The sequence below is a fragment of the Erythrolamprus reginae genome, chromosome Z (genome assembly GCF_031021105.1).
Source record: "Erythrolamprus reginae isolate rEryReg1 chromosome Z, rEryReg1.hap1, whole genome shotgun sequence".
In the NCBI taxonomy this organism is placed as follows: Eukaryota; Metazoa; Chordata; class Lepidosauria; order Squamata; family Dipsadidae; genus Erythrolamprus; species Erythrolamprus reginae.
The window spans coordinates 96,821,004-96,834,993 of NC_091963.1; the positions used below are offsets into that span (position 1 = coordinate 96,821,004).

General features: G+C 42.5%; 1 protein-coding gene across 2 annotated transcripts in view; it reads right to left on the reverse strand.

The window, feature by feature from the left end:
• The window catches only part of POLR1A (RNA polymerase I subunit A), a 45,554-nt gene extending 31,564 nt beyond the window's left edge, over window positions 1-13,990 (reverse strand). The window contains exons 1-10 of one of the 2 annotated variants that reach the window (XM_070727853.1): window positions 13,811-13,990; window positions 11,786-11,990; window positions 11,435-11,584; window positions 11,260-11,367; window positions 8,282-8,367; window positions 8,057-8,166; window positions 6,293-6,379; window positions 3,923-4,025; window positions 3,659-3,821; window positions 2,411-2,584 (exon numbers count right to left, since the gene is read on the reverse strand). In XM_070727853.1, coding sequence (XP_070583954.1) covers window positions 2,411-2,584; window positions 3,659-3,821; window positions 3,923-4,025; window positions 6,293-6,379; window positions 8,057-8,166; window positions 8,282-8,367; window positions 11,260-11,367; window positions 11,435-11,584; window positions 11,786-11,990; window positions 13,811-13,884 — 1,260 coding nt within the window. In that variant the 5' untranslated portion in view covers window positions 13,885-13,990. Of the gene's footprint in view, window positions 1-2,410; window positions 2,585-3,658; window positions 3,822-3,922; window positions 4,026-6,292; window positions 6,380-8,056; window positions 8,167-8,281; window positions 8,368-11,259; window positions 11,368-11,434; window positions 11,585-11,785; window positions 11,991-13,810 lie in introns of those variants that run through there. The other variant, XM_070727854.1, reaches the window with a different exon arrangement.

The window sequence follows — 13,990 nt, forward strand, 5'->3', positions numbered from 1 at the left end:
ATAAATCCAGCTCCTATTATCTCAGGGACAAGAAGGGACTTGTGAAAATTTCTATGTATGCTCTTTATATGTGTCGGAATGCAAATACATGTGTTTATTTGCAAGAGTGACATGTATAAGATGCACACGTTATGTTTGACCAATAACAAATGTGACTTTTGGGCCAAAGGCTTCATCCATTCCTTTGCTAGACTCCAATCTTACTACTAGAAAACCTGATGTAAGTCATCAGTTGCTTTACGTGATACAGTGATCCCTCGAGTTTCGCGATCTCAATCTTCGCGAAACGGCTATATCGCGATTTTTAAAAAAATATTAATTAAAAAAAAACACTTCCGCGTTTGGCTTCGGGAGTCAGCTGGGAAGCGGCGCGGGTGTTTTAAAAGGGCGCAGCCGGCATGGGGGGCTTCCTAGCACCCCCCCGAACCCGACCCCCGGGTTCGTGGGGGTGCTGGCAAGCCCCCCAGGCCGGCTGCGACCTTTTAAAACACCCGCGCCGCTTCCCAGCTGTCTCCCGAGGCCGAAGGGGGAAGTTCCGCTTTAGCGTTTGCTTTCAGGAGACAGCTGGGAAGCGGCACGGGTGTTTTAAAAGGTCGCCGCCGGCATGGGGGGCTTCCCAGCAGCCCCCCGAACCCGGGTTGGGGGTTCGGGGGGCTGCTGGGAAGCCCCCCAGGCCGGCTGCGACCTTTTAAAACACCCGTGCCGCTTCCCAGCTGTCTCCCGAGGCCGAAGGGGGAAGTTCCGCTTTAGCGTTCGCTTTCAGGAGACAGCTGGGAAGCCGCGCGGGTGTTTTAAAAGGTCGCCGCCGGCATGGGGGGCTTCCCGGGTTCGGGGGGCTGCTGGGAAGCCCCCCATGCCGGCGGCGACCTTTTAAAACAGCCGCGCGGCTTCCCAACTGAGTCCTGACGCCAAACGCGGAAGTTCGCCTGTCGTTTGGCGTCAGGACTCAGTTGGGAAGCCGCGCGGCTGTTTTAAAAGGTCGCCGCCGGCATGGGGGGCTTCCCAGCAGCCCCCCGAACCCCCAACCCGGGTTCGGGGGGACTGCTGGGAAGCCCCCCATGCCGGCGGCGACCTTTTAAAACAGCCGCACGGCTTCCCAGAGTCCTGACGCCAAACGCGGAAGTTCGCCTTGGGGTTTCCCCTTTGCGTGGGCGGCGGGTGGCACCCAGGGAAGGTTCCTTCGGCCGCCGGGCAGCTGATCTGCTCCGCAGCGCGGCAGCAGCGAGGAGGCGAAGATGGGGTTTCCCCTTTGCGTGGGCAACGGGGAAACCCCATCTTTGCCTCCTCGCTGCTGCCGCGCTGCGGAGCAGATCAGCTGCCCGGCGGAAAACTCCACCATCTGCGCATGCGCGGCCATGAAAAAAAGGCCGCGCATGCGCAGATGGTGTTTTTACTTCCGCAACCCTAGATCGCGAAAAATCGAGTATCGCGAGGGGTCTTGGAACGGAACCCTCGCGATACTCGAGGGATCACTGTATTTGGGTGGTGTGATAATAGTAGTTGTTCTCAGTTAGAAAAAAGTTTGGCAATAGGAACCTATATTTTAGAAGTGTTCCAAATCAATTACTGTATTGTACTGCATATGGAAACATTTTTGAAGGAAGTCTGTAACTCATAATTAATTGAGAATATAAATGCTAATTCATTTTAACCAGGGTTAGATACTAGAACCATATCACTAGGTTTAGATTCAATTTCTAACTTCAAAGCATTTGAAACAGAGCCGAGGTGGCACAGTGGGTAGAGTGCAGTATTGCAGGCCACTAAACCTGACTGCTAGATCTGCAGGTCAGCGGTTCAAATCTCATCACCGGCTCAAGGTTGACTCAGACTTCCATCTTCTAAGGATTGTGGGGGCAATATGCTGGCTCTGTTAAAAAGTGCTATTGTTAACATGTTGTAAGCGGAGTCTAAATTGATTGATTGATTGATTGATTGATTGATTGATTGATTGATTGATTGAATGAATAAATAAGATAATTAAATACATGAATGGCTTGGATTTGGATATGTGAAACAAGACTAGATCGCAAAGCAATCTACTCATCTCATGTCAGTATAAAAGGGATTAGAGAGGCTACAAAAGTGTAGTTGATCATGATTACTAAAAGAACATTTTCAGTGCCACACTACATAGGAAAATTCTGCAGGTTGACTCTTCTGATTCATTTCCATTATATCTTTGTCATTTAAAAGTTCTACATTAATTGAACTGCTCTTTTTTGTTCCCTAACATAATTTGTTCATTACATTACATTTGCTGTTTACATTTCTAAACTAATATGAACAACCTTCAAAATTATTTTTTCTAAAGGACACCATCCAAATACAAATAATATACGGTATATATATTTAAAATACTTCATATTCTTCCTTCATCAATAACTTTAATCATCTTGGGAAATTTCACCTGTCGTACACCAGGGTATTTTTCAGATATTAGTTTATCCATGTCACTGTCAAACAAAATATTAACATGGCTCTGAAGACGAATCCAAGTGTTATAAAGCTTATCTGCAGTACTCTGCCCAGGAATTGTTGCCAAGATAGAATGGTCTAGAGGTTCCAAAGGCTGGTCAATCATCTGTAGAACAGAACATTAAAAATTTAACAAGAAAAAAAATCCAGTTTAAAAATGCTTTACACAGCGAGAGGGAGAGAGGGAGAATAAGTCTAGTTTAAAAGAGAGAGAAGGATTCGTAGCTTTAACATTACAAAAAAAAAGTGTGAACAATGGCTGAAGAAATTCAGCAAGATCTTTTTGCTTAAAGATGAAAAAGTAAAGCCCAAGCTTTGTCATCAGTGTTTGGAATAACATTATTACTTTTTGAAATACAGTGATACCTTGTCTTACAAACTTAATTGGTTTCGGGACGAGGTTCTTAAGGTGAAAAGTTTGTAAGACAAAACAACATTTCCCATAGGAATCAATGGAAAAGCGATTAATGCGTGCAAGCCCAAAATTCACCCCTTTTGCCAGCCGAAGCGCCCGTTTTTGTGCTGCTGGGATTCCTGAGGCTCCCCTCTATGGGAAACCCCACCTCCGGACTGATGCTGCAGGGAAATCCCAGCAGGAGAATCCCAGCATTGCAAAAACGAGCGCTTCGCTCGCAATGGAAGTCCGGAGGTGGGGTTTCCCAGCAAAGGGAGCATCAGTGAAATCACAGCATCGCAAAAACACCGAAGTCCTCGAAACCCCACCTCCGGATCTCTGCTTTTTTGCGATGCTGCGATTTTACTGAGGCTCCCCTCGCTGGGAAACCCCACCTCCGGACTTCCATTGCCAGCGAAGCGCCTGTTTTTGCGATGCTGGAATTCCCCTACAGCATCACAAAAACACGGAAGTCCGGAGGTGGGGTTTCCCATGGAGGGGAGCCTCAGGGGAATCCCACCAGCGCAAAAACGGGCACTTCGTTGGCAACGGAAGTCTGGAGGTGGGGCATCCCAGCGGCGGCGGTTTGTAAGGTGAAAAGTTTGTAAGAAGAGGCAAAAAAATCTTAAACCCCAGGTTTGTATCTTGAAAAGTTTGTATGACAAGGCATTTGTAAGACGAGGTATCACTGTACTCAGAAGGCTGGATAAAGTCTAAAAATTTTACAAGATTACTTCAACTAAATAGCTTAATTTTTTTCATTATGAAGCATTAAAACAGTCTTACTGTCTTGAGATCTCCATTTTCTGTCTCTAACGAGTGACTTTGTTCTTGAGCAATGAAGGCCAGAAGCTTCCGAATGAGAAGAGCATCCTTCATAACAGCTTGTAAATTCACTGTTTGGCCATTTGCAAACATCTGATCTCCAACACAATTCACAGGACGATATCTATAGATCAGATTGTACTGGTTATCCTTAGAAAATGTTCTCGGTAAACTGGGCATCATAAATATAACTGTTATAATAAAAATGCAAAATAATAGTATTACCTGGAAGGTGGTACAACAAGTTTATTTAGGAAAAACATTTCCGGATTGAAAGTTGAATCACCGGTGACTGCCATCCCAGAGAAAAGCTTGCAAAGGAAAAATCCTGAAAATGGAAAGAACCGAAATAACCAAGATGCAGCCTATCACTGTTGTATTTCTTTAGAAAGTTTATATTTGATTTACATATCAGAAGTCAAATATTATTATACATATTAATTTGGGTGTATCTATTTAGATTCGCTTTTCTCTTTTTTATTTCTGTTTTATTTACTGGCTAAAGTTTGCATAAATTTTAAAAAATGAAACGGGGGTCAAATTAATACAAAACTAAAATATAACATTTCAGGATGCAGAGATAGTCCTCGGCTTATAAGAGTTCATTTAGTGACCTTTCAAAGTTACAGCGGCACTGAAAAGAGTCTTATGATCATTTTTCACATTATGACCACTGCAGCATCCTCAGGGCCACATCATTAATATTCCAGTGCTTGGCAACAAATTCATATTTCTGACAGCTGCAATATTCTAGCGTCATGTTATTATGTGAAATTCTGACCAGCAAAGTTAATGGAGAAGCCAGATTTACTTGACAATCGTATTACTAACTTGACAACTGCAGTGATTCATTTAACAATAAAAATAAAAATCGAATAAATAAAAAATAAATTATGGCAATAAAGGTCATAAAATGGGGCAAAATTCACTTAACAAATATCTTAGAAACATAGAAGATTGACGGCAGAAAAAGACCTCACGGTCCATCTAGTCTGCCCTTGTACTATTTCCTGTATTTTATCTTAGGATGGATATATTTATCCCAGGCATGTTTAAATCCAGTTACTGTGGATTTACCAACCATGTCTGCTGGAAGTTTGTTCCAAGCATCTACTATTCTTTCAGTAAAATAATATTTTCTCACATTACTTCTAATCTTTCCCCCAACTAACCTCAGATCGTGCCCCCTTGTTCTTGTGTTCACTTTCCTATTGAAAACACTTCCCTCCTGAACCTTATTTAACCCTTTAACATATTGAAATGTTTCGCTCATGTCCCCCCTTTCCCTTCTGTCCTCCAGACTATACAGATTGAGTTCATTAAGTCTTTCCTGATACGTTTTATGCTTCAAACCTTCCACCATTTTTGTAGCCTATCTTTGGACCCATTCAATTTTATCAATATCTTTTTGTAGATGAGGTCTCCAGAACTGAACACAGTATTCCAAATGTGGTCTCACCATCGCTCTCCCTGTCTCCCTCTTCCTGCTTGTTATACCTCTAGCTATGCAGCCAAGCATTCTACTTGCTTTCCCTACCACCTGACTGTATTGTTCACCCATTTTGAGACTGTCAAATCTTGTTTAGTCAGAAATTTTGGGCTCAATTGCAAACATAAGTCAAGGATTACCTAGAGTTTCTAAATTCATATGTTATTGCCTGCAAAACTGAAATAATTTCATTAATCTTTTAGTAAGATCTCTATAGTAAATATAGTACAGCTTTGAACAGAGAAATGTGTATACAGTATATAGAAATTTTGCAAGAATTGTACTCAACATGTTTGCATAGCTCTTATTTATTTCAATGATCTCAACTGAAAAAAATCATCTAAATTATAGTTGTGATAATTAAGAGCTGAGTTTTGTATTTTAAGCATTAATATACATCAATTTGCATAGGCCCAATTATAGATTTCATAGATATATACTATCTGTAGAGTAACTCAGTGCTGGTTGTTATTTATAAAACATTTCATGGTTCAGGATCTAAATACTGTATTACTGGGTTTGCCTTCTCTCAGCAGTATCTGTCCACAAATGGAATGAGATAAGTTTCCCTTTAGAGTTCTGTCCCTTAAGAAATGTAATTTTCAGATTCTAGTTCATTATTTCTGAATCACTATCCCCTTTTCTCAAACAGCACTCTCCCAATATCAGACATGCTCTGATCCTGTTAGCTTCTCCCCCAGCAATTACGTCCCGGCATTTTCAGTTGACTCTGACTGACAGTGCTGGGTCATTTTAATTTCCCCTGATGTTTATTATTTATTTATTTATTTATTATTTAGATTTGTATGCCGCCCCTCTCCGAAGACTATGATTATTCCTAGAGAATGGGATGTTTCTGACTATAAAGTTATTTAACTGTCATTTTACATTTATACTGTTACATTTTAGTTTTAATTTTATTATTACTTGATGAGATCTATAAGTCATTCAAAATTATGCATATGGTAGTTATAGCAGCGTGTATAGTTACTAAAATCAAATAGATCAGCCATACCATAGCTTTCAGTGTCTTTTTTTTTGGGGGGGGGGATAAATTGAAAAGAGGTATTAATTCTTAACAGCAGCAAGCAGTGTTATTCACTTACCCTCATTCTTCCACAAAACTTCAATGTGTTGTTTGGCAGTCAAAGGTGTCATATAGCCTCGTTTTGCCAGCTGAGTTTCATCTACAGCTAAGAAGTTTGAATTATTTTATGTTTTGACATCTTTCACAAGGATCTTGAAACAATTTCTGCATTTACTTTTCTCCAGATATTTTCAGTCAGTAGGCAACTGCCATCTTATATTGCACACATCATTTTCTATTTATTGTGATTTATATATTTATTGTGAATAAATAATAGTTGTGTGAATATGAGCATCATGTTAATCCAAAGAGTACGGTTCATATACTGTGTCAAATAAAAACTGAATAATTCACCTTTTGGGTTCACACGATTTGCAAAGACAGTAAAATATACTTTCTTTATATGAAAAACTTCTAAATCCACGGATAATTGTTGGATGGATTAAGATTTGGCTGTTTTCAGACATTATGCTGCTTAGGGTGCTTGATTTAGTCATTAAATATGACATCAGTCATTGTGGTTTATGAAACTACAGATTTGTACTTATCCCATTTGGTTGCTATACCAAACTAGAGAGTTTCTACCTGTCTAGTTTGGTACATCAAACTGGTACAGATTTCAATGGATAATTAAGAGTCCAAAAAACAAGTGCAGCCAGGCTGCCTTTTATAGAAGACCTTATATTGCACAGGTCAGGAGGGCTGAGAAGGTATTTGCAGATCCCTCACATCCTGCACATAAACTCTTTCAGTTCCTCCCTTTGGGATGCCGCTAACAGAGTATTGCAGACCAAAACATATTTCAAGCTTTTTAGCTTTCGTCAGCCAGCCATACCCCTCTAGGATTCAAACCTGGACTACTTATGCCTTGCTAGGCAGTGATTTTTCCTCTAAACCACAAGCTCTACTCCCTATTATCAGCTGAGCCAGGGAAAGATTACATGTTTTTCTGTCGAGTCCCTTGGCATACCCAAATATGGGAGGGAGCTCAGTGCTCCCTTTTGCCTTTCAATCTCACTCCAGGGGTCATCCAGACACCAAACCATTTGGAAAATAAATAAAGTGGATTTATATGCTGCCCCAAATACAGATAAAATTACATAAAAGCTCCCAAAAACAACGAAACAATCTAAAAACAGCTATTAGATAATTAAAATAATTAAGAACAACCATGCATATCCCAAGCCTGCTGGAAGAGCCAGGCCTTTATGGCTTTTTGGAAGGGTAGTAAGGTGGAGGCAGTCCAGATCTCAGGAAGAAGCTGGTTCCAAAGAGCCAGAGTAGCCACAGGGCCTGCCAGCGGTCCCTCGGGGGCCCACCAGCCGATATTGTTTAGCTGACTGGATCTGGAGAAAACTGATCCTATAGGCCCCTATCAGTCGCTGGGAAGTATGTGGTAGAAGGAGGTCTCGCAAATAGTCAAATAAAGTATTCAATTCAATTCAAATAGGGCTTATAAGTAAGAAAACCCACTCAGGCTAATTTTAGTGAAGACTGAAAATCTATGGGATTTGTGATTAGCTTTAATTTCACTATATGTCTTCTAACTCTTAAATTTGAGAAAGACCAGATAAATTGTAATCTTGAAATAATTTATAAATGCATCTTTTATTAAAATGTCCATAACTTTCTATTACTTTTTAACCTAGATCCAGAAAGCAGTCTAAAAGTTGTACCTACATCTACATGGCATATTCTATAACTGTTCTGGTGTGACAAAAATATTTCTCAATAATAATTTTTGCGATCTATGTGTGTGTAATATATAACAAAATACACATACTTGCTACTTCCTCCACTATTGTCTGTTTGCCTGACTTCTGAGATACGACAGTGGGATAAGTTACAGTGAGCTTGCTGTTATGTTCTTTGCGAACAAGTGATCTTCCTGCTCTTGAAGTTGTTGAAGAGGGGGAAAAACAGAAACATTAACCCAAGATGAGGACAAATCCTAATGGTGTTTAAACTTGGGAGGAATAGTTAAAATGCCTAGGGTAAAAAAACTTACTTGCAGTTTGGACATTTCTTTGAAGTCATGTGTAATTTCCAAAATTGAGATACAAGTTTACTTCTACATTCACATACATTTTTTACCTACACCAAGAATAAAAAGCAAAGTTCTAGAAATTATTATGTAAATGAAACACAAATTTAAATGTAGTCGATTGTGAGCATTAACAAGAACAAACTTAATTTAAAATTTCACTCTGTAGTGAAAACCTCCAATGTCATAAGCATTTGTTATATTTATCCATGAATACAGTGATCCCTCTATTATCGCGAGGGTTCTGTTCCAAGACCCCTCGCGATAATCGATTTTTCGGGATGTAGGGTTGCGGAAGTAAAAACACCATCTGCGCATGCGCGCCCTTTTTTTTCTATGGCCGCGCATGCGTAGATGGTGGAGTTTGCGTGGGCGGCGAGGGAAGACCCAGGGAAGGTTCCTTCGTCCGCCTAGCAGCTGATCTGCTCGGCATTTCCCTGGGTCTTCCCCCGCCGCCCACGGAAAGGGGAAACCCGGATCTTCGGCTCCTCGCTTCCTTACGCCAAACGCGTATTTTTTGAGCTGCTTGTGGGAGTGGCTTTGTGCAGAAGGAAAAGAGGGAGGGGAGAGAATGGATGAGGGACCCCCCTCTCCCTCTGTAGCAAAGGGTGCGCGTGCTTGCTCTGGGCGGTTGCGTGACTGATGAAAAAGGTGGCGACTGGGAAAGGAGCGGCGCGCGCCCTTCCTTAAACGACTTATCGCTGTCGTCGTCTCGTGGTCAGAGCCGCGTCTGCCTCTCCCTTCTGCGCGCTCTCGTTCTGTCCCCGTCGTGTGTGAGTGTGCACCGGTGGGGGAGGGGAGCAAATGAGGCGTCTCTGCCCTCCTCCGGTTCATTTTTGTATTCCTCCCTTCCATGGTTGCTGCTCCAGCCCTCTGGTTGAATAGCCTTTGGCTGCTTAGCCGGGGCCCTAGGAAAGAAAATGGAGGGGGTGGGGAAAAGGTGACGACCTGGTGGCGGTAGCGAGAGGCAACAGTGGAGCGAGAGGCGGGCGAGTGGCTGAGGCCCAGAGGAGAAGGAAACGGGGAGCGGCGGCAGCTGCAGAAATTTTTGGCGTAACCACTGGAACCTCCGGGACGGATTTGGGTTGTTCGGTGTGCAGCGGGGAAACCCGGATCTTCGGCTCCTCGCTGCTTTGGTCTCTCCCCGCTCCTGGCCCATTTGCCTCCTTCCTCCCCACTCCCCACCCCGGCCACTTACTTGCCGATCACCTCGCACAGTTCATAGACATCCTCGAAGAGCACGTCGGCGGCGGCCATGGTCCAGATAGGGCAGAATTATCCTTGCAGGCGGCCGAGGCGGGAGCGGGCGCGGGCAGGATCCCCTCCGCGCTCCCCGCACAACACGCCGCCGCCGACAACGACGCCTCCAATCAGCACACCACGTTAAATCCAATCCTTCCACACCGAACAACCCAAATCCGTCCCGGAGGTTCCAGTGGTTACGCCAAAAATTTCTGCAGCTGCCGCCGCTCCCCGTTTCTTTCTCCTCTGGGCCTCAGCCACTCGCCCGCCTCTCGCTCCACTGCTGCCTCTCGCTACCACCGCCAGGTCGTCACCTTTTCTCCACCCCCTCCGTTTTCTTTCCTAGGGCCCCGGCTAAGCAGCCAAAGGCTATTCAACCAGAGGGCTGGAGCAGCAACCATGGAAGGGAGGAATACAAAAATGAACCGGCGGAGGGCAGAGACGCCTCATTTGCTCCCCTCCCCCACCGGTGCACACTCACACACGACGGGGACAGAACGAGAGCGCGCAGAAGGGAGAGGCAGACGCGGCTCTGACCACGCGACGACGACAGCGATAAGTCGTTTAAGGAAGGGCGCGTGCCGCTCCTTTCCCAGTCGCCACCTTTTTAATCAGTCACGCAACCGCCCAGAGCAAGCACGCGCACCCTTCGCTACAGAGGGAGAGGGGGGTCCCTCAGCCATTCTCCCTCCTCCCTCTTTTCCTTCTGCACAAAGCCACTCCCACAAGCAGCTCAAAAAATACGCGTTTGGCGTAAGGAAGCGAGGAGCCGAAGATCCGGGTTTCCCCTTTCCGTGGGCGGCGGGGGAAGACCGAGGAAAGGTTCCTTCGTCCGCCTAGCAGCTGATCTGCTCGGCAGCGCAGCAGCAGGAGGAGCCGAAGATCCGGGTTTCCCCGCTGCCCACGGAAAGGGGAAACCCGGATCTTCGGCTCCTCGCTGGTGCTGCGCTGCCGAGCAGATCAGCTGCTAGGCGGCCGCTCGAGCAAGAGGGGGAGAGATAGAGAAAGAGAGAGAAGGAAAGAAAGAGATGAGAGAGGGAGGAAGAGAGTGTGAGAGAGGAAGAAGCAAGATAGAGAAAGAGAGAGAGAAAGATGAGAAAGGAAGGAAGAGAGTGACGTCATCGGGTGGAAAAATCGTGATATAGCGTTTAGCGAAGCTCAAGATCGCGAAACTCGAGGGATCACTGTACACTAAAGAGAACAGCAGGCCTTCATCACTTACTTTCTATTGTGTTGAAGCATCCACAAAGCTTTAGTCTCACGTATACTTTATCTCCTATGAACTGTTTATAGCTAGGAAAATTCTGGATTAATTCCTCCTATTAGCTAGGATTTCTAATCTAAATATTATCTAACAAAGCAACAAATGCCACCTACATCCACTAACTAGTTTTGTTAGGTAATACCCTTCCAAATGTTAGAGATAATAGGAAGAATTAATCCAGGAGTTTCCTGCCTGCAGACAGAAAACTCTGTTTTCTTTTCTGAGCAACCCACAATTATACTGCATTACTTTTGCAAAAGATGAAATTAGAGAATAGTTTGGCCTCAAACTATGAAATAAAAATGTCATACGTTAAGGCGAAATAAATGACATTTTCTAAAGAACCACTGATTCACAAATTAATGGGAAATGAGAAGAATCTGTCCATTAAAAACAGTGTAAATAATTGCATTATATATTGATTCTTCTTACTTACATGTGCACTGTAGTCCCTAAGTTGATTGTTTTGGAGCATATTCTTTGTGTGGCAACTTAATACTTCTTCAATTTCAGTACTAATTGCACTTGAGCTTTCATCTAAAAACTGAGAAAAATATGACATTATAATATATGAAATACTGTTAAAACAGATTAAGCAAAATAAAACTTACCCTACTCAGGATTGCTTCAAGATCATGAACCTCTTGAATCAATCCTATTTCTAGTAGCTTTAGCTGATTTAGTAATAAATGAATTGCAGTTCGTGGACATGTTAGATGGCAACAATTCAAACAGGAACCTCGCATCAAAAGGAATAATTTCTGAAAATAAGAACAGTTGCTTTATTATAATGCTAATTCACATGTGTTTAACACCATGCCAATGTTATTTTATTATAAAATTACAGAGTGGAAAAGTTATTGTATATTATTAATTACAAATACTTCTATTTTCAAATTCTGAATGTAATGATTAATTTACTGATATCCACATATGACAAAACTATGCTTTAATATACTTACATCAAAAAAGAGAGGATTATAAACAGTGAGGGGTAGTTCTATGTGACCGAGATGACCAGGACAATTGTTGAAGTCTTGCAGGCAAGTAACACAAATTTCCTTGTTGTCAAGCGGACCCAAAGCCAAATCATATAGTCCATTGGGGGATGGAGTACCCGCGTTATCAAGAAAAAGAGGATTGGTTATAGATTTTACGCTCAGTTTCCTAAAAGTGAAAGCAAAGGGGGGGGGGGCAAAGAAAGTGCCATAGAAATCTTAAAATTAATAATTACATTTCACAATATAAAAAAATTCTACATGTATTAATTTCCTAGATGTTTTACAGCTTTCATTATAAACTCAGAAACTATTCACCCAGAACAGCAATTGTCTGAGATATCTGTTCTTTTACACTAAAATGAAAGGAAGAATTATATTTTGCAAACTTGTACATTACAGAATGTTTTACAGGGGATTTGTTACATAGAACTGTCCTATAATTGTTTATATGACATTAACTGAAAGCATATGTTAAGAAAAAAATGTTATGTTTTAATGCACAGAAAACCAAGTCAAATTCAACAGGCTCAAAACAGCTTAACTGAATTGCTAGATAGTATATATTTTAATACCCACTTTACACATTTTCATCCTAATTTCCTTATACTATTTGAAGATATAGAAATCTCTTCCTAATTCTGATTCTGAGTACTGTAGTATGCAGCAGTCTGAAATTAGATTGAAAAGTGCTTAGAATTGATAATGCATATCTTCCAGAACTATAACCCAAACACCTTCTCAACAACATTCACTGGAAGGGAAAGGTTTGAGATTAGATCCAGAATATTTGGGTCTAGTGAAGGTTTCTTGAGGATGCGTATATCACTACTTCTTCAAAGAAGTGCCCCAAAGCAGCATATACTACTATATGAACCACAAAGCATGTCTCCTTCCAGATGGCCTTTATCACCCAGACAGACATAGATCTAAGATGGAGGTGTCTAAATTCATCAGTATAATCCTATTTTTACCAAGAAAACCACATGGATAAAGGTAAAATAATTCATGAGGTTGTGCTGCATTATGGGCCCCTTGGATCAACTAGGGCTCAACATGCTATTGAGGAAGAATTGGAAATCTTTTTGAATGCTAATCATATTCATGTTATGACTAGATTAAAACCTATATGATATCTAGTTGCTGACGTTCAATACAAGAAAATCTAAAATTGTAAAAATAGTAGGAATGCAATGTAAGAAGCATGAACATGTGAAAGTTGAACATAGTTTAAAATCAGCTGACATTTTATTATCAGCAAATGAAATGGACTGGAATTGGGCACTTTCAATCAAATGATGATACTTTACTTAAGACATGAAAAGAAAGAAACAAAAGCACTGATTTCATAAAAAGAATAAAATAAGGGAAGATTTGGTGCAGTCAGTCAATGACTAAATATCAACTGAACTTTGCAAATAGCCCTTTAAATTGTCCAGGTTTATGTTCCAACCAGTGATGTAGACTGATACTATGGTCAAAGTAAAAACATCATGAACTGTCCTCTACAACCAGGAAGCGAGAGTCTCCCCCAGCATTTTCTAATGTTTATGTTGCAGAATGTCACTACAGTATACTGTACCTTACACCAAGGGGTAGGCAAAGTTGGCTCTTCTATGACATGTGGACTTCAACTCCCAGAATTCCTGAACTTGCATGGTTGGCTTAGGAATTCTGGGAGTTGAAGTCCACAAGTCATAGAAGAGCTAACTTTACCTACCCTGCCTTACACTAATGGAAACTCACACACAGTGAGTGGGGCACCACATTGGAGAAGGCTGAAATTCTCAAACGCGAAAACTTTAACGTAGAAAAACGGAGGATAACAGCCGGGTTTGGTCAGAAAAGCAACAAGCATTTTGACAAAAGGCCGACAAGATATGACACGCGGCCACGTTAACTAAATGCCCCCAATGTGACACGCGGATTCCCGGGGAAACTAATGTCTGATCGCTGCCTGAAGCGACCTGTCCTTCCTGCCGTATTTACCGTATCTCTGCATCTGTATACATCCCAAACGACAACCCCGTGAGGCGCCTCCACGGCACCTCCTTGGCAGCCATGACTCTCGACTCTCCAGATCTCGGGTAACGCCGCCCAGAGAATCGCCGGGCGGACTCCGAGGGGTCCCCGGGGGTCGTCGCGTGCTCGCAGCGTGCTCTCGGCGGT